Source organism: Anabrus simplex, chromosome 2, assembly GCF_040414725.1.
Source record: "Anabrus simplex isolate iqAnaSimp1 chromosome 2, ASM4041472v1, whole genome shotgun sequence".
Taxonomy (NCBI): domain Eukaryota; kingdom Metazoa; phylum Arthropoda; class Insecta; order Orthoptera; family Tettigoniidae; genus Anabrus; species Anabrus simplex.
Genome location: NC_090266.1, coordinates 159,502,687 through 159,527,869, shown reverse-complemented (window position 1 = coordinate 159,527,869; position 25,183 = coordinate 159,502,687). Strand labels below are relative to the sequence as shown.

The following is a 25,183-nucleotide window of genomic DNA, read 5'->3' as shown; positions in this document are numbered from 1 at the left end:
TAATGCCGGGTTAACAAATACGATTTAGGAAATGCTTGATGTATTAGAAATTAAGTTAGAAGATAACATAAGACCAGAAACAATAAGATTACAAAATGGAACTGGAAAAACAACTACAAACTCCAGCTATTGCAAAACCGAAGGCTCCTACACCACCAACAGCTAAACACTGACCGAAACGTGGACAACCAATTGATGGACCAGCAACAGCATGAGACAGAATGTCTTGGGGAGTAAGAAACGTAGATCACTGCAGTGGAACAAGTTGGAGCTAAGAACCGTGATATTACAGTGGAAGAAAACATTGGTGGAGATGGCCAAACCCAGGATAGTCAAATGCAGGTTATTGAACACCACCACTCAGAAATCCAGGTTCCACGGACTGAAGTGATGAAAGCTAGAAGACAGCGCAGACTAGAAATCAGAGGAACTCTAAAATCAGACTAGCTATCTTATGGCCGCAGAAAAACGTGGCTGGTTATATGTGGAGAAAAATACACCCATCGGTGCATAAAGACGATGTAGTGAACTATCTCGAGAAGAATGGAATACAGAGTATGATTGAATGTCATCAACTTGAAACCAGAGGCTATAATAAAGCCTTCAGAATTGGAATACCATTTTACAATCTTCAACTGGTAAATCAGCCTGATTACTAGCCAAGAGATGTTTCAATCAGGCAATATATTTTTGAAGGCCCAAGGTGAGCTGGAACCATCCTGGACAACAGACAATGGACCCTCAACAGGAGTGAAATGCAACAATAAGACGAGAATGACTTCATTATTGCTGTCGAATGTTGAAGGACTAAAAAGTGAAAACTTCATACAGTAATGCCATTCAAAACACTGATACAAGATATCATAATATTAACAGAAACATTTCTTGCAGAAAAGTTCAATATATAGGGATACTATGGCATTCATAGCCTAGCTCAGCAAAAACAACATGGAAGACCTCATGGGGTTATCACGTGCATGTGTAAGTCAGACCAAGCCCCCATGAATACTGCTGTATTTATAACACTGAAAATATACTGTTCATTAAACTTAAAGATATGACAATCGTAGGTGCTTACTTTCAACCAGATGTCTCAGCGGAACATATAGTAGACGTAGGCTTGAATTGCAGAATAGACAAATCAAACAGGAAGAGTGATTTTCTCCTCTTACTTGCAAGAAAATGGTTTCAATCTAACATAAAACAAATCCAACGTGTTTGTCAAAACGGCAGTAGTGCAATAGACCTGTTATTCTCAAATACCTTATTTACAAGAGTAATCCCCTCATATATTAAAAAAAATATTTAAGGCACGAAATTGGGGTGTGGGTTTTATTTGCGTCAAGGTTGACAACACACTCCTGGATCACGTAGTTTTCGATGTTGGATGAACAGTTACGCTTTGTGTAACTGCAGATGGAAGAAAACTGCCCCCATATGTCATATTTAAACGGGAAACAATTCAGACTTTAAATTCAAAACTGTCTTTACATTTTAAAGAATGGTATTTTACAGAGTAATTTAAATTAGAATTTTCTTGGCGTCACAATAGAACGCGTCTTCCGGAATGTGCAGGGGTAGCTTTCCGCACTTTCACTCGCTTTGGTGTGTCTACAGTATGTTTCATAGTTGCTAAGTTTGAGTGAAATCGTAATTCATTTTGTATTCAGCGTTTTAAGGAACGCCACAATATCCCGTAGCAGGTAGGCAGTTGTGCAGAGATGCAGAATCTGCAAACACTGGCGATGTGGACAGTTGGTGAAAAAACTTGGCTCATAATTATAACACTATGCAACAGATTTTAAGGTCAAAAAAACTTTTTTCGAAAATGTAGGCATTCGTTAGGTGTTTCGACCTCCTGAATTCGAAAATGATACTGAAAACATCGTATCACCTACAGTTTTTGCACAAATAGCATAAATTTGTAATTAATGTCAATGCAATTTAATGGTATTATAATAATATTCTGAGCTGTATATGGAGTTTTAGTGTTTATTATAATAGACATGAAAACAGCATATGAAGCTCAAAAGCGGTACATCGCTTTCAACTGTTCAACACTTGCGCTCCTAGTGACACGTAACGAACTGTCACATTGCAAATGATGCTGCCTTTCCATCACTGTGTTGTGTTTGTGGAAGGAAGTACGTGTTAGTGCAGAATGTCTACCCGAGGTTGTGTAAACTCTCCTAACAGTTTTTGTTATATATGTGGTGAACTTGTGGTGAAAAAGGACCGAAGAAACATTACTGCTTTCGTGAAAAAGGTCTACCATGCCTATTTCGGAGTGAAACTCGGCGACATCGATAAACCATGGGCTCCAAAGGTCGTGTGCATTGTGTGTGTAGAAGATTTACGACGGTGGGTGGCAGGAAAGAAGAAGTTATTACAATTTGGCATCCCTATGGTCTGGCGAGGGCAACAGGATCATACCGACGACTGCTACTTCTGCTCTTGTAAGGTAACTTATTTCAACAAGAAAAACAAGAAGACTATTGAGTATCCGAACAACATTCGCTCAGCTATTCGTCCCATTCCACATGGCCCGGATTTACCTATACCACAGCCTCCGGAGACATTAGATACGGATGACAGTGATGACATGGATGCCGTGCAGGAGATGGATGATACTGACTTTGAAGTAGCCACAGATGAGGCCCCTCTTCTGTTCACTCAGCCAGATCTAAATGATTTAGTCCATGATCTGGGACTGTCAAAGGATAAAGGGTCAAGACTGCGTGAAAAACATTTCTTAGCACCCGGAACGTCCATTACATTTTATAGAAAAAGGGACTTTATATTCACACAATATTTTTCTCAAAATGACGTGTTAGTGTACTGCAGTGATGTAGAAGCTCAACATTCCGTACGCACCCGGTGACTGGAGACCGTTCATTGATTCATCTAAAAGAAGCCTGAAGGCAGTTCTGCTGCACAATGGTAACGTACATGCCACAATACCTGTCGGCCATTCTGTGCACCTGAAGGAAACATTCGGCAACGTGAAGGTGCTTCTTACTACCATTCATTATGAGAATCACAATTGGATGGTGTGTGGCAATTTGAAAGTGTTGGTATGCTTCTAGGACAACAGACCGGATATACCAAGTTTCCTTGTTTCATCTGTGAATGGGACAGTCGTGCTCGTGACAAACATTGGGAGCAAAAGCAGTGGCCTCGAAGGTTGGAATTGGTTCCAGGGGACAAAAATACAAGTGTGACCCTTTAATGGAAAGAGACAATACTCTTGCCACCTCTGCACCTCAAACTGGGCATAATGAAGCAGTTTGTCAAAGCATTACCTACGTGTGGCAACTGTTTCAAATATCTATGTAACAAGTTCCCAAACCTGTCAGATGCTATCAACAAACATACTACGTCATAGCATGAATCAGCTGTTTGTCTTCATATTCCATTCGTTGAATTAGGTTATGCTTGCCTCATTTATCGTAATATCGTATTTTAAGGTAACTTATGCAGCAAAAATTCAAAGAAATAATATTCCTGTGAATTTCTTAATACTACTATGTTATTTTTCAGTTTATTTCTTTGATGATAGGAAATTACTCCATTATTATCACCCATTCTGTCCTTCCGTGATCCTCACATACGTTCCACGATAGTCTGACATACCTTGGTCTGCCATTAGGAATCAGTTGCCGCTAACGATATTCGGCCGCCAAACTTAATTGTTATGAAATTGCAAACTCTGCAGGAATTGTTAAAATTATGTCAAGAGAAACGAAGTTATTCATTTTGAAGGAAATGGAAAGAATGAAAGATATTTGTTTTGGTGCATTCAGCGAGAGTTCCACGAAAGTACTAGTACTTGTAACTTACTAGTGAATTGGGAAGTATTCTCTACTAGTGAAAGGACATTAATACATAAATGTACTAGTTATTATAGAATAACAACAATTCACAATCTAGTAGTTACATAAGTGGGTAATGACGATAAAAAATAAAACATACTGCAAAATAGTTTACACCATGCAGGTTAGGTAGCTAAATGGAATATGAATAAAATATTCTACCACAAATACTCCACATCACACAGTAAGTTTTCCTTAAAAGATTTACAAGTAAAATATTCTACAACCACTTTCCACATCATAGAGATTCTACACAGGTCTCAGCTTCCACTCTCACAGGCATACGCTTAATCAGGTGCTGGAAGCTTGCTTGGGGAATGGCAGTCCATTCTTCACGGAGCTTTGCACTGAGGAGAGGTAGCGATGTCGGTCGGTGAGGCCTGGCACGAAGTCGGCGTTCCAAAACATCCCGAAGGTGTTTTATAGGATTCAGGTCGGGACTCTGTGCAGGCCAGTCCATGAGAGGGATGTTATTGTCGTGTAACCACTCCGCCACAGGCCGTGCATTATGAACAGCTGCTCGATCATGTTGAAAGATGGAATCGCCATCCCCGAAGTGCTCTTCAACAGTGGGAAGCAAGAAGGTGCTTAAAACAACAATGTAGGCCTGTGCTATAGTAGTGCCACGCAAAACAACAAGGAGTGCAAGCCACTTCCATGAAAAGCACGACCACACCATAACACCACCGCCTCCGAATTTTACTGTTGGCACTACACACGTTGGGAGATGACGTTCACTGGGAATTCGCCATACCCACACCCTGCCATCGGATTGCCACATTGTGTACCGTGATTCGTCTCTCCACACAACGATTTTCCACTGTTCAATCTTCCAATGTTTACGCTCCTTACACCAAGCGAGGCATTGTTTTGCATTAACCTGCGTGATGTGTGGCTTTTGGGCAGCCACTTGACCATGAAATCAAAGTTTTCTCACCTCCTGCCGAACTGTCATAGTACTTGGGATGGATCCTGATGCAGTTTGGAATTCCTGTGTGATGGTCTGGATAGATGCCTGCCTATTACACTTGACGACCCTCTTCAACTGTCGGCTATCTCTGTCAGTCAACAGAACACTTTCGTGCTGTGTGTGTTCCTTCACATTTCCGCTTCACTATCACATCAGAAACAGTGGACCTAGGGATGTTTAGGAGTGTGGATCTCGCGTACAGACTTCTAACACAAGTGACACCCAATCACCTGACCACATTCGAAGTCCGTGGGTTCCGCGGAGCGCCCCATTCTGCTCTCTCACGATGTCTAATGACTACTGAGGTCGCTGCTATGGAGTACCTGGCAATAGGTGGCAGCACAATGCACCTAAGATGAAAAACATATGTTTTTGAGGGTGCCCGGATATTTTTGATCACATAGTATACATACATACATACATACATACATACATACATATCCCTTGTCGTTCCATCTCAAGCGATGGGTCGGCGAATGAGGCTTCTCCACCAGTTCCGGTCTGTGAACTTCTCTCCTTCGATGCTTTCCAAAGTATATTATTCTTCTGTTATTGTTATGACACACACTGTAGCCTATGTTCCTTGTTTAGCTACATATTTTCACGTGTGTCCCAAATTACCAGCTATGGTTTGAGCAATGCCAAACTCTGAGAAACCCAAGCAAAAAATGTTACTGTTGAATGAAGAGTTACAGTATCGAGGTAATAAACAGAATGATTCAGTGAACAATTTTAGTGTTGGACTTGCAACACTCTTAAGATGTTAAAAGGGACACGGCAAAAATTGAGACTTCTGTATCAACTGCTGTATGTGGAACACATGAGAGACAGATTGTGAAGACAGAAATAACCAAAAAGTTGATGAAAAACTCCATGCATGGTTTCCTTAGGAATCATGGTTTCGTTAGGAATCATGGTTTCCTCAGGAACATAAACAGAACATGCCAATTACCAGGGATATAATTGAAGAAAAAAGAAAGTTGTTCTACAAACTAATTACGAGTGAATGACTTTCATGCTAGTGACATATCATAGATAAAGTTGAAAAAAATATGACTAATAAATAATGACTGTTAGGTTCTTCAGTCTGCCAAAACTAATTTTGAGTAATAAATTTATATACCACCTGAAAAAGAAAAGAAAACTATTGGTAATAACTATTTGAAAAAGAAACAACTTAACTTCAATGTGCACAGTATTTTTTTTTTTTTCCCTCTATAATATCAGAGCTTGTAGCCTATGAAAATCCACAGCCTGTTTGCAGTCATTTGACTGGGTCAGGAATGGAATGAATGAAGACCCATTCTAGCTGTGGGGATGGGATTTGTGCTCATTGCTTAAGCATGTCGCACTCCTCTGGGGCAATGATTAAGGAATGATAAATGAAATGAAATGATATTGGAGTGTGTTGTTGGAACGAAAGATAACAGAGAAAACTGGAGTACCCAGAGAAAAACCTGTCTCACCTCTGCTTTGTCCAGCACAAATCTCGCATGGAGTGACCGGGGTTTAAACCACGGAACCCAGCAGTGAGAGGCTGGCCCGCTGCCACCTGAGCCACGGAGGCTCTATTTTATGGCCTATATTGTAACAGTAAATGTGGTACTTCGGTGAGCACGAGAAACACAGTGCGTGTACCAATCTGTTGAAGTGCATACAGAGGGAGAGGGTTTTTTGTAGAGAAAATCTTTCAAATATTTTTTTTTCTGAGTTTATTAATAGTTCAAAATCATGTCACCTCTGTACAGAAGATACAGTAGAAAGTGTTCCTCGCCCTAGAGTTGGCGATGTCCTTGGATTCCGACAGCTCCTCCCCTTTCCATACCAGTGGACCACCATTCCTCCCTCAATGGAAGTTCTGGAAGATCCATTCGACGTCTAGAAGATCCATACGGTGCTGATGAAGGGCGTTGAGATAGACCACGTAAATGATGAACGTGAATGAACACCGTTAAGCCTTGGGGCGAGTTAATGCAAAAACTGCTTTCGAATGAGCATATAAGTTTTACACTCATAAAATGAAAATCCACTCGAAACTTGTCGTCGAATTTCAAAATAGTCATTTAAAGTTTGTGGCACCTGGAATAATGTGAAGTTATGCCACACGACTTAGTTCTTAGTTTGAAGCACCATTCAATGTAATCAATTGCATTGGAAAAAATAAGGATGTTTCACTCGTGAATTCAGACTTGTTCACGCATTGGTAATGACATGAAATAAAAATAAAACAAAATAAATCATGTATTAACAGTCCTCGGTTCGACTGTTCATAGAATCGAAACGCACAGCTGAATGTTCGTAGAATTGAAATGTACAGTTCTTAGTAGAATTGAAATACACAGTTCACATACACAGCCTACAGTTCATTACCTACAAATATTTATACAGTTCATGAAATGGTAAATTAGTGACTTAGTCATGCTTGCAATTTGAGTAATTCTGAATTAAAGCACAGTCTCGTTAACTTGAAGTATTCAGTACTTTGTAAGGAGCAAACTGTTCCAAATCCTGTCCACAACATTAAACTTTAAATTACGAGCACTTGAAAAATATTCACTAGTCTTAGACACTCGTGTAGAATAAACAGTCACTTGATGATGTTCAGATGAAGCACAATTTATATCACGCCCCGTTGGAGCAGAAGTTTATCACTCACAGTTTAAAGAAACTCGTACAAGTTCATACTCGTCGCGATTGAGTTAAAGTCCACAGACTCGAAGTATGACGGCCGCTTCACGCTATATCGCGGTCCTTGCGAACTGACTGCACGAACTCCACTACCATGTGTGCACATACACACACTGGTCATACGCTGATCTGCTAAGCGAAGCAGTACTGTATTTATATCCGATCCGTGCCTTCACATCTCATTCCATAACTTCGTCGTCTCATGTCGGATTTACGTGAAACTTTGCAGGAACGTAGATAAAGGATTGGGCTACACGATGATGTGATTAATTTTATCTGATTATTATTGTGGGGAAAGTTATTATCCATAGAAACTCAAGGAACATTCCACACTAGTCTAGGCTCTCTGTATTGCGGTGAGGCAGGCTGTGACGTCACTCGCTCTACGTCACACGCACACAGCTGTTGCTCGCTGTTTTGTCAGTCTTTCGCTGCTGGTCTAGAGCGTAACGTGTAAGTTTTTAAATTTCCATTACGGGGACTTAGTTTTGTACCGCCGTTACGGGTACATCATATCCCAATAATCTAGCTTTTCAGGTAATCCGATGCCCTTCTGGTTCTGAGAGGGCCGGATTACTGAGGTTGTACTGCATTTCCAGTTCGAGATCTACAATTGAGATCCCACCTAGTCACTGAACAATATACTGGTATCTCCTGTGCCAGCTCATTAAGAATGTACTCGTCAGGATAAAGGATGCTCGAAGAAAAAACATTAGGACATTCTCATAAGCACACCAATGAAAGCTGTTTTCAAAGAAGCATAAAAGAAAGAAAACAGGAAAGAAGCAGCTCAGAAATAGACCGATAAGAACACCAAGAACACCGTGGAAGCAGAAGCAACATCGCACCTGATATATGGAGGAAAAAAAAATGGTGATAAGAGGAAATAAAGAGGAGGACCAAAGATCCTTCATAGAGTTCTTTTCTTTTCTTCTCTTCACTTCTCTTCTCTGCGAGTGTTTAATTTGTTTAGATTCTTCATTATGTTTATATAAATGTTACAGTTTTAAGCTCTTTTTATAAGGTTATTTATCTATACCTTCTTTTCTGATCTCTTGCATTTTAGCCAGTCATTGAGAATCTACAGAAGTAATCACTGTATGTGGCTTAACATTATTGTATACTGAATAACATGAACATGAATAACCACAATTTGTATTTATTTTGGCCTTAACATAAATTAGTTAACTGTTGAGCAGTCATAATATGTACAGATGTTTTCACTTCACTTGCACAGACTAGTGAGTGGTATTCAATAGGATATAATATATCCTATACGTATATTATACGTATCAATTTGGTACACTGAAGATATGCCTGTCTGGGGATCCGGAGCATGTGGGATAGCATTCTGATAAACTAATTGCATAACTACCAGAAAAATGTTAAATTAATTTATTGCTTGACAAACTGGGAGTAGGACAGACTTGCAAATTATTATTATTTTTGTTTTTGTTTTATCTGGTGTTTCTGGTCTCTTCAGAGTAACATGTATTAATTACCATTAATATTTCTCTTAATTCTATTGTAGGGGAAGCAAGGGAAGATGAAAGAAATGTACGAGCAAGCTGTACAGGATAGCGAACGTTCTACACAAAAAAAAGATATTGATATTAAATCAGAAAAAGCCAAAAGTCTTAAAGAAAAGTTTGAGCGTGGTGAAGTTTTTCCTGATGACGATGATGAAAATGATGCTGCAACCAAGCAAGATCAGCACAGAAAGTCAAAAGAAGATGATCTCGGTGTATTTGAGGAGGGTAAGTACAGGTCCTTGGATTTTATAATACTTTCATCTTCAATTTACTTCTTCACTACAAATACACTAAGCATAATACATTTTTATTCTTCAATTGTCCAGCTCCATGGCTAAATGGCTAGCATGCTGGTCTTTGGTCACAGGGGTCCCAGGCTCGATTCCCGGCAGGGCTGGGAATTTTAACCATCCTTAGTTAACTTTGCTAGTATGGAGGCTGGGTGTATGTGTCGTCTTCATCATTTCATCTTATCATGACGCGCAGGTCGCCTATGGGAGTCAAATCAAAAGACCTGCACCTGGCAAGCCGAACATGTCCTTGGACACTCCCGGCACTAAAGCCATACACCATTTCATTTTATTCTTCAATTCATGGATTGTTTATTGCATGTCTTCTAGAGCCAAAAATATGTGAAATTATACACATTTTAACAGACAGTTTTGAAGAGTTGTGTGTACAATTATGCTGACAGTAGTATTGGCTGGCAAGAATTTCCTATCTTGCCTTGTCTTCAAAATAGGATTTACTGATAGGATAGAACTTTCCATGTTGTGGTGAATAGTGTGTCCACCTAAAAGGCTGGCTGGGCAGTGGGCTGGTGGATCTGACTTTCCAAAACCTCTACATATGTACTGGAACTGTTCTTACACAGAAGAATGTATACAGTACTTTCTGCAGAGGTGTTATGATTGCAGTAACAATTTACACCAGACCCAACAAAGACTGTTGTGAGAGTTGTAATTCTTTTCAGAACGGTCCTGTGCATTCGCTCATTCACTGTTAGCAAGTATCAGGTTTTGAGGGCCTAGTCAAATCCTGGAGATCTCCATAGTTACTGCTAAGATTTGAGTCAGCAAATTAATTTCCGTAATTTAATGTCTTGCTGCATGCAAACATCTTCCATTTCAAGAAACTTTTTAATTCACCTCTTTGCTGTTTACGGTAGTAAATGAAATTTTGAGGATACATTTATATTAGGGTATAGGTGCTCACTGAGGGAGCATTTTTGGATATTCCGTCGCTAAGGGGGTGAAAACGGGGGTGAATTTTTAAAATGAGGATATCTATATCTCAAAAGCTTAGAAGTTTACAGGCATAAAAATTGGTATTTGGAATTTCCTTTGAAAATAAACACTTTTTTTTTTTTTTTTGAAAATCCCATTAAAGGGGTGAAGCATACCTGCCAACCCTTCCGATTTACCCGGAAACTTTCCGGTTTTTAACTCGTCTTCCGATTTTCCGATTTATTTTTACTTCTTCCTATTTTTGACCAATATAACTTCTAGTACAGCCAATACTCTTCCCCTACTATAAATTCTTATGTGTTTGTGTAATTTACGAAACCTCATTTTCAAGAGTATTTATATGATGCTTTATTTCATGAGTATTTCGTCCTGCGCCTTCGTGTATCGTGTTTCCCGCTCACCACAGCAGCGTGTCCGCTTTGTACAGCTGGGGATTTGGGGCGTCAATTGTCCTGCAAGCAAGACAGGCTGGCGCGCGCTAGCGACTCAGTTAATCGGGGTGAAAGAATGAGTTTATTATTGTTGTTCGCGCGCTGTTAACATCGTTTCTGTGCGTAGTTTCGTCAGAGTTTTAGGCCCCTTTTTTTCTTGCATTTGTATGCTTTCCCCCACTGCCAAAGTCGTATGTTAATAATGTATGGGACATATAGAATTGTTTTGTATGTGGTAGTTTCACGCATTTAAGTGCATCATTTTAATGAGTTGAATGTTTTTAAGTGGGTTGTGTCGGTGACAGTTTCAGGTAGTTTATTTTCTCGTTAAGGCCAAAAATATAACAAACGTTGTCTCCAAGTGTTCAGAGATACCTATAAATTTCCGTTCATTTTACCGTCTGATAAAAAACTACCATATTCTTTCACGTAATTAACGCCCTTGCATAATTTACGCATCCCAATATTTTTGGGTCCGAAGTGGACAAAAACAAATGTTCACGTATATGACGCTCCCGCAACTTCGAACATCCATCACGCAGCTCCGGATGCGTTTCGAAATAAAGATGTCAACTACTCAAGTAGCAGGCTTCCTATTGCGAAAGCGGGCATTCCAGATACAGGGCAACGTGCTGTTATTAGCCGGCACTAGTTTTACGAGTGTTTCGGGTACGGGACATTCTGTGATCTCAAAATTGTCAGTCCACAGTATTCGAGTAATACTGCATCATACTAACTCGCGGTGATCAGTTACACCGAAACATACGGGAAGAGGGCAGCGAGTATTCAATGCCCAAATGAAACGTGCGCTACCGCGGTAACAGAAGTGCACGTCAAGCGGCCAACATGTCTCGCAAAGCATTTCGCGGACCAAAAAGGGGCAAGTTTCTGCAAGTAGAGAAGGATCTGCTTAAATATATGATTTTGTGACGCAACATTGGATAAGCAATTTCTCACGAAATGCAGTATTTTAAAGAATGTGAAATAACCGCTGCACATGGAATCAGTGTCTCGGATTTGAAGGTTAGCCGAGTCTTGATTAATTTTATGAAGAGAAATGGACTTCCTCTTCAGCGAAGAGCATCATCATGCCAAAAAATGACGAATGATTTAAACCATTTTCATCATTTTGTGATTGAGAAGCGTAAAGTGAGGAATATTTGATCTCCCTTATAGAAACCGCAGATCAGACGCCAATCAGTTTCCATATGCCACAAAGTCGAACAATCGATAAGAAAGGATCATACAGTGTTATCGTACGCGCTACTGGAAGCAAAAAACAACGATGTACTGCAATGCTTGCTATAACAGCTGATCTCAGAAAGCTTACACCTTACAATGATCTAAAACGAAAAACAATGCCCAAAGCAAAATTTCCGCGAGTGATCCACGTTCGTATTCAAGGAGGAGGATGGATGGACACGTCACTCGTACAAGATTGGATACAAACGGTTTGGGGTAATGTAGCAGGGTCCCTCCTTCGATGCCCGGCCCTTCTCGTGTTGGACAGTTTTTTTTGCCGGTATGTCATTGTTATGGCATTACATGAATTGTACTTTTATTCATGTTTTCACTCCAGGTCGTATTGTCAGCTCGTAATGGGAAGAATATTTTCCAGTCGGTACTTCAATCCCACGTGTCTAACTTACCTGATGTACCCTATTTAAATTTTCAGGAAAAATCTCACTCCGGAATTTTACGCCAAATGACGATAACCGCAAACGAGTTGAACCAGTTGTGTTTTTATATTATATATGATGCATCTTTTAAATGTAAATGAATTGTAAATATCTTAATTCCTTGAATAATTTACGCATCCGTTGTTTTCGCCTGTATTTTTCGTCAAAAAGTGCGTTAATTACGCGAGAAAATACGATATTATGCATTTTGTTGCATGTGTCGGTGTGACATAAATATTATTATTCATTTAAGTGTCATAAATGATAATAAGGTACATTTTCTTGTAACAATTTTTATGTTTTGGTAGTTTAAGATTTGAAATTTAACGGTCAATTCGCATTGTAACTGTAGATATGTATGCCTTTTATCTTGACCTTTTTTCACCTAGACCGTGGTGGAATATATGTGATGAAATCCAGGAATTAAAAAATCTTCATATTTTTGGTTTCTAAAAGTTGGCAGGTATGGGTGAAGAAAGGGGGAAAGGGAGTTAAATACCTTTTATGAGGACACTTATATCTCAAAAACTGAAGATGTTACAATCGTGAAAATTGGTATTTGGAATCTCTTGTAAAAGTAAAGAAAGATAATTTTTCAGAAAATCCACTTAAGGGGAATTGGAAAAAGAGGGTGAATTTTTAAATGAGCATCTCTACAGTGTATCTCAAAAACTTAACATGTTATAGACGTGAAAATTTGTATTTTTAATCTCTTTTGAACATAAAGAAATAAGCGTTTTGTTGTTTTCTCTTACCCTCCATTACAGAGTCCATTATTATCCTAAGTAACCTCTACTCCTCCATTCACCTCATATGACCGCACCACCAAAGCCAGTTCATGCACACAGCCTCATCAATTGAGTTCATTCATAACTTAGCTTTTATCTCCTCATTCCAAGTACTCTTCCAGCATTGTTTCCACCCATTTGTACCAGTGATCATTTTTGCTACTTTCATGTCTCAATTCTCTTATGTTTCGTACCTACTGACATCACTAGTCTTGGAAAGGCTAATTGTCATATCATACTCATTGCACCTGTTTTCAGGTTCCAAGATATAAGACTGCAGGTTTTCAGCACTGTCTGCTAATACGACCAGATCGTTGGCGTAGGCTAAACTGCTTACTGCATTTCCTCCCATATGAATCCCTCAGTCACATTATACCTTTCAGTAGATGATCCATGTAAACTATGAACAACAAAGTTGAAAGATTACAGCCTTGTCTAATTCCTGTAAGTACGTTGAACCAAGAACTAATTCTACCATCATTTCTCAAGGCAGCCCAATTGTCAACATAAATACCTTTGATTGCTTTTAATAATCTAAACCTAATCCCATACTCACCCAGAATGGCTAACATTTCTTTCCCCTTCTTACTCTGTCATGTGCATTCTCTAGATCTATGAAACATTAACATAACTGTCTATTCCACTCATAGCATTTTTCAGTTACCTGGCACATACTGAAAATCTGATCCTCGCAGCCCCTCTGTGACCTGAAACCGCACTAGTTTTATCCAACTTATTCTTAACCACTGATTGTATGCATCCCTCCAACATGACAGCAAACACCTTGCCTGGTATACTGATCAGTGAAATTTTATCCCTACCTTCCCACTATACTTCACCACTTCAGGGCTAATTTCATCTTTCCCTGCTGCTTTATGACAAAGGACTGTCCAGAAAGGTTTCCCTGCCGCTTTTCTTTGCCTTTCCAGGTTATTACTGAAATTTTCCCACGACTTGTTCTTGAATTCAACAATTATTTGTTTTGCTCTTTCTTTCATCTATGTACAATTCCCTCTCGGCATCAGTCCTTGTTTCGAGCCATTTCTGATACGCCTTCCTTTTACGTTTAAAAGTTGTCGTCACTTTATTACTCCACCAAGATGTTTGTTTTTCCCATCTTTACACACAGTTGTTCCCAGGCATTCCTTTGCTGTTTCTACCACAGCATCCCTGTATGTCTTCTATTCTGAACTTTCTTACTTTCTCTTGTTTGGAACCTTATAGGGGGTACTAATCCTATCAATGTACCTCTGTCTAGATTTCTTGTCCTGAAAATTTTCTACCCTTAGTCGTCTGCAGATAGATTTCACTTTTTTTGCTAGTCCTAGAGATACTTAGTTCACTACAGATCAGATAGTGGTCTGTACCATAAAAAATTCCCTGGAATACCTGCACATTCGTAATAGATTTTGTGAGTGCAAAGTCTGTTATGATATGGATCTTGTGCCCCTACCATCCCATGTTTAGCATTGCATATCCTTATGCTTGAAGAATGTATTCGTAACCTGCTAATCCCACCCTAACACAGAAGTCTAGTAAATGCTTCTCATTCCTTGTACAGTAGCTCCCATGTCTTCTTTTCATTTACCCAATCACCTTTTCGTATCCTTCAGTTCTATTTCAGACTCTCGCATTGAAATCGCCCATTCCTTGCTGTTGATCCTCACTATGGCACTCAGTGCTTCATAAATCTTGTCAACTTCGTCGTCTGCACCTTCTCATGGTTAATACACTGAGACAATTCTCGTCTTAATTCCTCCAGCAGCCAAATTTACACACTTCTCAATCACTCTTCATGTGCCTAACAAAAGCTATGTTGTGTGCAGTAGTATTCCTGATGAACAGTCATACCCCACAATCTGCCCTTCCCTTTTTAACACTTACTGAAAATATTTTATAATGACCTCTTCCTACTTATCTCCTCTTAACCACATATCATTAACTCTATAACACATCCAGGTGCATCCTCTGTGCTTACTCAGCCAGTTCTACTTGCTGGCCATTGCTGGCCCCACGGTGTAGGGGTAGCATGCCTGCCTCTTACCTGGAGGCCCTGGGTTCAATTTCCAGCCAGGTTAGCGATTTTTGCCTGCATCCCAGGGCGGGTTCAAGGTCCACTCGGCCTACATGATTACAATTGGGGAGCTATCTGACAGTGAGGTGGCCTCCCCAGTCGAGGGAGCCAAGAATAACAGCCAAGAAGATTATTCATGCAGACCACAAGACACCTTATAATTTGCAGGCCTCTGGGCTGAGCACCAGTCCCCCATCGAATGCTACCCTACTTACACATAGCCTCATCGAGAATCTCTCCTCTAACAGGTTAGGAACCAAATTAGGATATACTGTATCCTTGTGATGATATTTGATTACAAAAAATAGTAAAGGTCTTCTAAAAAAAATAGTTTGGAAGAATACCCTACAGTTAAAACAAATTATAACATTATTATATTCTAAATGCATAAAGACCAGTGTAGGACATTAGCACAGAAAAGTATTACAACTGTGAGATCAAGCTGCATTCATGAGTACATCCCTCCACATAGAGTTGGTATCAGGAAGGATATTCGGCTATGAACCATTTTTAATAAGGGGTTAATAAGGGGTGGGATACTCGTATAGGTTTAGCCATTAGAATTTTTGCTGTAAGAGCCCTTGGAAGAGGTTTGAGATTTTTACGATTACAATTAGAGTGAGAAGTAACTTACTAGTGATAAGGTGATTAGGTTTATAATAAAGTTTGATTAGGTGAGGGGTGGCCTCCGTGTTTAAGATGTTAGATGTCAGGTCAGTAGATACCAGATCCATATTTTTTGTGAGTATGTTTAATAGGATAATCACATGTACAACATTGTTTACACCTCAGCATTACCAGGGCCTGGGAAAAGTGGCAAAGGATGATAATGACTTCCACCCATCACAGAATATGTGAACAGTTTGTTGTACATTCAGCAATACAGCAAATTACAACTAGTTTAACATTATAAATGTAACACTGTCACACACAAATTACAGTTATCATCGGTTATAGGCATCTGCGAAAACAGTAAAAGTAGTTAGTGATGTAGAATCCAATAACGATAGCCAGTAAGAACAACAAGATGTGGGAAAGTAAATGTATAGATCTCTTAGTTATGATGTGCAGTATCCTTCAAGAAGAATGTTTGTCTTCACCAAACTTGTTCACTTCATTTTTCTCTGATCAGTCCATCGTCACTTCAAATACCTAATGGAATCTAATTTTGTTTGTTTGATGAATTTATGTAAAAATAGAAAGATGCTGATAAGCATGATGTGTAGGGATTCTGAGTTTGATGATGAAGAAATTTAAAGTTAAAAATTAAATCTTCGAAGGGTGATGTACATATTGATATTAATAGTGTGGACACATGATGTGAATGTGTGGAGTAGATTTTACCTACATTTCTAACTTGACCATCAGTTATAAGAAAACTAGAGGTAGGCTTACAAACTGATGGTTAGACTTAGTATTAAATAATTTTGAGGAAATAGGTATTGATTGCTATACCTTCTGTTAGGAAATTCTGGAGAATCGCATTATATATGTCATCAACAAAAATATTTGTTAATGTAATGATGATCACACCTGTTACTGAAATTTAAGGCTGCAGTTTGTTAAATGTACAGTAGTCCTTAAAGAAAATTGTTAATAATAATAATAATAATAATAATAATAATAATAATAATAATAATAATAATAATAGTTATGTGTTAATGTTCATTTTCATAGAACCATGTATAGTCTCTGGCTAGTTTCCTTAATGTGAATTCAATAAATTCCTGACCATTGATGTCCACTACATAAGAATAGTAAGAATATACTGTGAATTACACCAGCTTCTGCATTTTTAAAGATAAACTAATTTTTTGTTTTTCTGCATTGATTTTATAGGCATATCCAAGAAGTCTCGCAGTCTATTTCTCGAGTTAGATGCGAAGACTCAGCAACCCCCACTCCTTATGTCACCTGTAAAATCTCCGCAGATTAAGGACGACAGTAAGAGGGTAAGAATTAATTGTTGTTGAGTGTAGGTTTTCTATGTGTTATAAACAGGATAAGGACAAAATTTGTCTAACATTTCCTTTCATGATATTTCTGTAAGAGTAGTTAAGAGTATTAAAGTGATGTGGATGATTAGTGATGCATATGAGATAGAAGATACATACACATTTATTTTAGATTGTTATGCCTTTCAGCATTCAGACTGCAGACCTCTGTGAATCCAATAAATGCCTCCACAATCCTCTGTTTGTAACTAGCTCTGTGGCCTCATTTACTTCCATATATCTTATCTTTAAATCATTAAAAAATGATTCTAAACATTGTTGCATTGGTCTCCCTCTACTTCTCATACCCTCTCTTACCCTCCATGACAGAGCCCATTATTCTCCTAGGTAACCTATCACCCCCGTTCACCTTGCAGGACCCCGCCACCAAAGCCGGTTTATGTACACTGTGATTCCGTAGAGTTCATCCATGACTTAGCATTTATCTTCTCATTCCAAGTACCTTCCTACCAATGTTCCCACCTGTTTGTCCCAGCGATCACTCTACCTACTTTCATGTCTGTTGCTCCTAAGTTGGTCTGAAAACAGTCCAGTGCACAGATAGTTTTGTCTGGAAGTTGTCTTCTTTCTTACAGATCGCAGCTGTGATCTCGCTGCATTAGCTATGCTGCATCTTCATTCAGTCTCGCTTACTATACTACCATTCTGGGAGAAGACACATACTAAATAACTGAAATTATCTACATGTTCCAGTTTTGAATTCCCAATGTGACATTCAGTTCCCAAAAGATTCTTACTTACTGACATCACTTTGGTCTTAGTAATGCTAATTCTCATATTGTGCTCGCTGCACCTATTTTCAAGTTGCAAGATATTAGACTGCTGGCTTTTCAGCATAGTCTGCCATTAAGACCAAGTTGTCAGCATAGGTCAAATTGCTCACTACATTTCCACTGAACTGAATACCTCCCTGTCACTATACCTTTCAGCAGATGATCCATGTAAACTATTAACAACAGAGATGAAAGATTACAGCCTTGTCTAATCCTTGTAAGTACCTTGAACCAAAAACTCATTCTACCATCAATTCTTAACTGTAACGTAACTGTCAAGACTGCTTTTGATTATTTACTCTTAATCCCATAATCCCTCAGTACTCTGTTGTGTGCCTTCTCTGGATCTTTGTAACATGAACATAATGTCAGTTCCTCTCGTAGCATTCTTCGGTTACCTGGCGTACAGGAAATCCGATCCTGACAGTCTCTCTGTGGTCTGCAATTGCACTGGTTTTCATCCAACTTACTCTTTCAACCAGTGATCGCACCCTTCCTTCCAAACTGCCAGTGAACATATTGCCTTGTATACTGATCAATGAAATACCTTTACATTTGTTGCAATCCTTCTTATTTCCTTGCTGATAGATAGGTGCAGTTACTGCTTTTGTCCTATCAGCTGGTACCTTACTAACATTCCATGCTAATTTTATTAATCTTTGAAGCCATTTCATCTTCGCCTTCCCACTGTATCGTTTCCACTTCCTCAAGCGTAATTTCACTAACATCATTGTCATCCTCCACATGAGCTCAGTTGATAATGACATCAACTGAAAAATGTCCTTTTATGTTGAGGGATTTTCAAAATATTCCCTCAACATATCCAGGGATTCCCTGGGATCTGCTAAGAGTTCACTTGATTTACTCAAAACGCTATTCATTTCCTTTTTCCCCTCCCTTTCTAACCATTCTTTATTACTGTCCAGAAAGGTTTCCATGTTGCTTGACCAAGCCTTTCCAGGTTATTATGAAAATCTTCCCATGACTACTTCTTGGATTCAACAGTTATTTGTTTCACTCTGTTCCTTTCATCTACAATGAAGAAATAAAGAAAGTTGACATTTAAATTAGCAGGTGAATTACTAATATGTTCTACATCTGGATTGAAGCATCTTCATTTTATGTATATTACATGCAGGTTGCCAAAATTTGAATGAAAATACATTACAGTATTCTTGATCAAGATGACTGATCTACTTGTGTTCCGTATACTGGAGTAGAGATTTAATAGGAGAAGCTCTGGATTCTTTCATTTTAAGTATTTGAGATAATGGCAAAAGTGATTGCTGTGAATCATTAATCTAATGACAGCTAGCTTGCAATCTTGGCGGAACCTCTTCTTAATACAGAGTGGTTCTGAACTGCTTTTTCTTCTTTTTTTTCTGCCTCATTGTCATTCTACATTTCCCTTCACATTATCAGCATGTAAAACTGCAAGGGAATTCACTGATTGGCATTTTGACACAACCTGTATGATTGGAAAAGAAAGTCCTTCAGACCTGAAGTCAGTAGTAAAAATTTCCCACAAAAACAGGGTAATAATGACTTGAATGATATAGTCATTTCAACAATAAATTTTTTAACCTTGAGTAACTCTGGTTCTATTCCTGCTGAGACCAGAGATATTTACCTGGATCTCAGGCCTGGTTTTGAGGTCCACTCAGCCCACCTGAACACAGTTGAGGAGTTATTTGAAGGTGAGATAGCAGCTCTGCTCTAGAAAACCAAGAATAATGGTATAGAGGATTTCTTGTGCTGACTACAGCTGTCCAAAACAACCTGTAGACTTGTTCAAACTCATTTACTAGAAATTGGTCCCACTCATTCTAGACTCATTACACGATATTAGTATCATTCCATATCGACAGTTTTCACTTTACAATAGAAAAGCTTTTTGTTACGTCCTGTTCAATAATTGTATCCATCTTTTGATGGAATGATTTTTAATCAAACATTTTTTGGCTCATTTTGAGCCATCTTCAGTGAAAAAATATATTACAGGCTACATGAATTGATGTTGAATATATCAAAATATATTTTTTCATTGAAGATGGCTCAAAATGAGCCAAAACATGATTGATTAAAAATCACTCCATTGAAAGATGGATATATGTATTGAACAGGAGGATGTAACAAAATGCTTTTCTATTGTAAAGCATTCTAGACTCGTTCAGAACTTCCCACTCGAGCACTCTGTTCAGTGAGTGTTTGGAAGGACCAAGCCTGAAAAGGCACTCAACTTCACTGAATAAATGAGTCTACCAAACTGTCCATGCTATCTGATCACAATGAGCAAGTCTGGACAGATTAAGCAGCTTCGAAACTTGAAACTTCGAGTGACTCACTAATTGGTACACTGTTACTGCTTGCATTGGTTCTCTGAAGACCTTTCTTGTACAGCCGCTGCATGCAACACTCGTAATGCGCACACGTGAAGCAGAAACATTTCAGCAACTCGCAGTTTGATCACCCACCGAGTGACTGAACAATTGAGTGGTCTGGTATTCAAAGCCTGTTATCAAGTTTCAAGTTTTGGTTAGCACATACAGCTTATTGTTCAAATACTCCCAGTTCGACTGAGCAGCAATGAGTCTGGTATGAGTCTGCCCAGCTACATTCATTCTGTTCGTTCTGCTGGGTAGTCGAAGTGGAGGTGGAATGAGCTCAGATTTGCTCATTGTACGGCTGTAGTGCTGACCATGCGCCACCTCGTAATCTGCAGGCCTTCGGGCTGAGCAACTCTCACTTAGTTGAAGGTCAATCAGGGCTGTAGCGCCATGCATTTTGGGGGTTGAGTTCCTCGTGCTGTGTTAGCATTCCTCAAATGGCCAATTATATCAAAGGGTGGTGAACACACAAAGGTGTATTGGAGGTGTATGTATTAATTAATCTTTCAGGTACCGGATATCACTTTAGGAATTGTTAACATTGAGTGAGTAGGTAATTCTCTGAGATTACTTACACAAGATTTGCAATGGATGAAAGTTAAATTTTCTTAAACTTATTTGTTATGGGTGCTTGCTTTTTTTTTTAACTCTTCTTGTAACCTGAAGAATGAATTGAATGTATTGAATGTTGGGAGTTACTACTATAATAATATTAATAATAATAATAATAATAATAATAATAATAATAATAATAATAATAATAATAATAATGTTGTATAGCCTTGGTTGCAGAAATAAAAATCTTTTGTTGTGCATCAATTTTGAGGTTCTGATTTGCCAACAGTTGTTGTTAAAAAAAAAGCTTGTCACTGATCCATTGAAATACAAAGAAGATTCTCCTGAATGATGGCCTAATCTACGGAAAGGATGAGAAAATGGCTGAGAAATGATATAATGGAAGCAGAAATTTTCTCACGGAACCGGAGTGTGTATTGTAGAGATAGGATAGGAATGGTGGGAGGGGGAGTATTCATTCTGGTGAAGGAAGAATTTGTAAGCTACAAAAAAGTTAAAGATGGCAAACATAAAATTCTAGGCATAAGGCTCATTTTTAAAGATAATAGGCAGCTTCATGTCTTTGGAGTGTACAGACCGGGAAAGGTAGCACTGATGCTGATTCAGTATTGACAAGATATCAGCTATATGAGGAAAAAACATGGAAAGGAATGTGACTGTAGCGAGAGATCTGAATTTACCAAATGTCAATGGGGAAGGTAATGCGAATGACAGGAAGCATGACCAACAAATGGCAAATAAGTTAATATGGGAAGGACAGCTGATTCAGAAAGTGATGGAACCAACTAGAGAGAAGAATATCCTGGATATGGTGCTGGTAAAACCAGATGAGCTCTGTAGAGAAACCGAAGTAATAGATGGTATTAGTGATCATGAAGCTGGTTTTGTCGTCGATAAAAATAAATGTAATAGAAACGGAGGTCTTAGAAGTAGGACTATTACGCAGTACCATATGGCTGATGAAGCTGGCATGAGGGAGTTTTTGAAAAGTAACTATGATCGGTGGAAAACGGGAAATAAAAACGTAAACAGACTCTGGGATTGGTTTAAGCAATTGTTCAGGAATGTGAAAACAGGTTTGTACCTTTAAAGGTGGTAAGGAATGGTAAAGACCCACCTTGTTATAATATAGAAATGAAGAGATTAAGGAGGGGGTGCAAATAGGAAAGAAAGTCAGAAATGGCTGTGGATGTAAGGAGAAATTGAAGGAACCTACTAGGAAATTGAATCTAGCAAAGAAGTCAGCTAAGGATAACATGACGGCAAGGATAATTTGCAGTCATACAAATTTCAGTGAAAAATGGTAGGGTAATATAGATGCTTTCAGGCAGAAACAGATTCCAAGAAGGACATTCCAGGAATCATTCATGAATGAGGGGGAATGTGTATGTAAGGATCTTCAAAAGGCAGAAGTATTCAGTCAGCAATATGCAAAGGTTGTTGGTTACAAGGATAATATCCAGGTAGAGGAGATGACTATTGCTAAGGAAGTATTAAAATTTACATATGATAACAATGACATTTACAATAAGATTCAAAGTTGAAAACTAGAAAAACAGCTGGAATGGGGATATACTAGAGACAATGGATTAGGATATAGTACCATATCTGAAGTACTTATTTGGTAATTGTTTGGATGAAGGAGCTGTACCTTTTTTTTTGCTATTTGCTTTACGTCGCACCGACACAGATATATCTTATGGCGACGATGAGGTAGGGAAGGCCTAGGAATTGGAAGGAAGCGGCCGTGGCCTTAATGAAGGTACAGCTCCGGCATTTGCCTGGTGTGAAAATGGGAAACCACGGAAAACCATCTTCAGGGCTGCCGACAGTGGGGCTCGAACCCACTATCTCCCGATTACTGGATACTGGCCGCACTTAAGCGACTGCAGCTATCGAGCTCGGTGGAGCTGTACCAAATGAATGGAGAGTTGCTATAGTAGCACCTGTGTATAAAGGAAAGGGCGATATACATCAAGCTGAAAATTATAGGCCTGTAAGTTTGACATGCGTTGCATGTAAGTTTGGGGAAGGCTTTCTTTCTGATTATATTAGACAACCACCCAAAAGCTGGTTCTATTCCTGTGATTTTTAGATCTGCGGCCGTGAAAGCCTTTTTTGAATTTGTATCTCCAATGGGGGAGCATTTTTTAAACGGAGAAGTCATTTCTCCTTTAGCAGGTTAGCAAACTTGATTTGCTAACACGGCGGGGCCACACAGTTTGGTCTGCCACTGCTAAGCAGAGTCCTGCAGGGGCGTGCCATTCCAGCTGATGAGTCCAAATGGCACGTCTGGATGAAACTCTGCATAATGCACACGGCCTAACCACCCAAAAGCTGGTTCTATTCCTGTGATTTTTATGTTAGACATGTTTGCAAAATTAATAACTGGTTCAATATAAGGTTATTTGGGTTTAGGGCAGGTTATTCAACTGAAGCTCAACTTGTAGGATTCCAGCAAGATAGTAGTGATCTTGGATTCAGGAGGTCAAATGAACTGTATCGCGATTGACCTGTCTAAAGTATTTGATAGGGTGGATCATGGGAGACTACTGGCAACAAATGAGTGCAAGTGGACTTGACAAAAGAGTGACTGAATGGGGTTGCTATTTTTCTAGAAAATAGATCTCAGAGAATTAAGAGTAAATGAAGCTTTATCTGACCCTGTAATCATTTAAGTAGGGAGTTCCTCAAGGCAGTATTATTGGACGTTATGTTTTCTTATATATATAAATGATATGAATAAAGAAGTGGAACCGGAGATAAGGCTTTTTGCAAATGATGTTATTCTGTACAGAGTAATAAATAAGTTTCAAGATTGTGAGCAATTGCAAAATGACCTCGATAATGTTGTGAGATGGACAGCAGGCAATGGTATGATGATAAACGGGGTTAAAAGTCAGGTTGTGAGTTTCACAAATAAGAAAAGGCCTCTCAGTTTTAATTACTGTGCTGATGGGGTGAAAGATCTTCATTGGGGTAATCACATAAATGGGATTGCAAATAAAGGGTACAGTACTCTGCACATGGTTATGTGGGTGTTTAGGGGCTGTAGTAATGATGTAAAGGAGAGGGCGTATAAGTATCTGGTAAGACCCCAACTAGCAGTATATGGGACCCTCACCAGGATTACTTGATTCATGTACTGGAAAAAATCCAAATAACAGAAGCTTGATTTTTTTCTGACGAAAGAGTTGCGTTACAAAAATGTTGTAAAGTTTGGGCTGGGAGGACTTGCAAGAAAGACAACGAGCTGCTTGACTACGGGGTATGTGATAAAGGTATTGATTTCTGTAACGGACCAACTATATTGGTATTATAAGGGGTATGTTCCGAGCTGTCAGGGGAGAGATGGTGTGGAATGACATTAGTAGATGAATAAGTTTAAGTAGGAAAGATCACAGTATGAAGATGAAGTTTTAATTCAAGAGGACAAATTGGGGCAAATATTTGGTTGTAGGAAGGGGAGTTAGGAATTGGAATAACTTACCAAGGGAGATGTTCAATAAACTTCCAATTTCTTTGAAGTCATTGAAAAGGCTAGGAAAACAACGGATAGGGAATCTGCCACCTTGGCGACTGCCCTAAATGCAGATCAGCATCGATTGATTGATTGATTGATTGATTGATTGATTGATTGATTGATTGATTGAAGGAAAACTGATCCTGAAGATTGACTAAAATGAATCCTAATGCCTATTTTTAAATTTTGAGTTGCTATGGAATGTGAGTGGGCATCGTGGACATATTCTGAGCCGTGGCCCTCCTTGTGGTCAGGCGGCTAGGGCTTGTGACTGGTTGTATCATATGCTGTGGGCACTTAATTGGGGATCAGTCAATCAATACTGATCTGCATTTAGGGCAGTCGCCCAGGTGGCAGACTCCCTATCTGTTGCTTTCCTAGCCTTTTCCTAAATGATTTCAAAGAAATTGGAAATTTATTGAACATCTCCCTTGGTAAGTTATTCCAATCCCTAACTCCCCTTCCTATAAATGAATATTTGCCCCAGTTTGTCCTCTTGAATTCCAACTTTATCTTCATATTGTGATCTTTCCTACTTTTATAAACGCCATTCAAACCTATTCGTCTACTAATGCCATTCCACGCCATCTCTCCGCTGACAGCTGGGAACATAACTCTTAGTCGAGCA

At 39.0% G+C, this 25,183-nt stretch overlaps 1 protein-coding gene across 6 annotated transcripts in view; it reads left to right on the top strand.

Moving 5' to 3' along the window:
• Positions 1 to 25,183, top strand: part of LOC136863957 (glutamic acid-rich protein) — a 466,965-nt gene that overhangs the window by 340,800 nt on the left and 100,982 nt on the right. For all 6 annotated transcript variants that reach the window (XM_067140416.2, XM_067140414.2, XM_067140413.2 and 3 more), the window contains 2 exons: positions 9,062 to 9,287; positions 17,121 to 17,233. In XM_067140416.2, the coding sequence (XP_066996517.1) occupies positions 9,062 to 9,287; positions 17,121 to 17,233 (339 nt within the window). The remainder of the gene's footprint in view (positions 1 to 9,061; positions 9,288 to 17,120; positions 17,234 to 25,183) is intronic.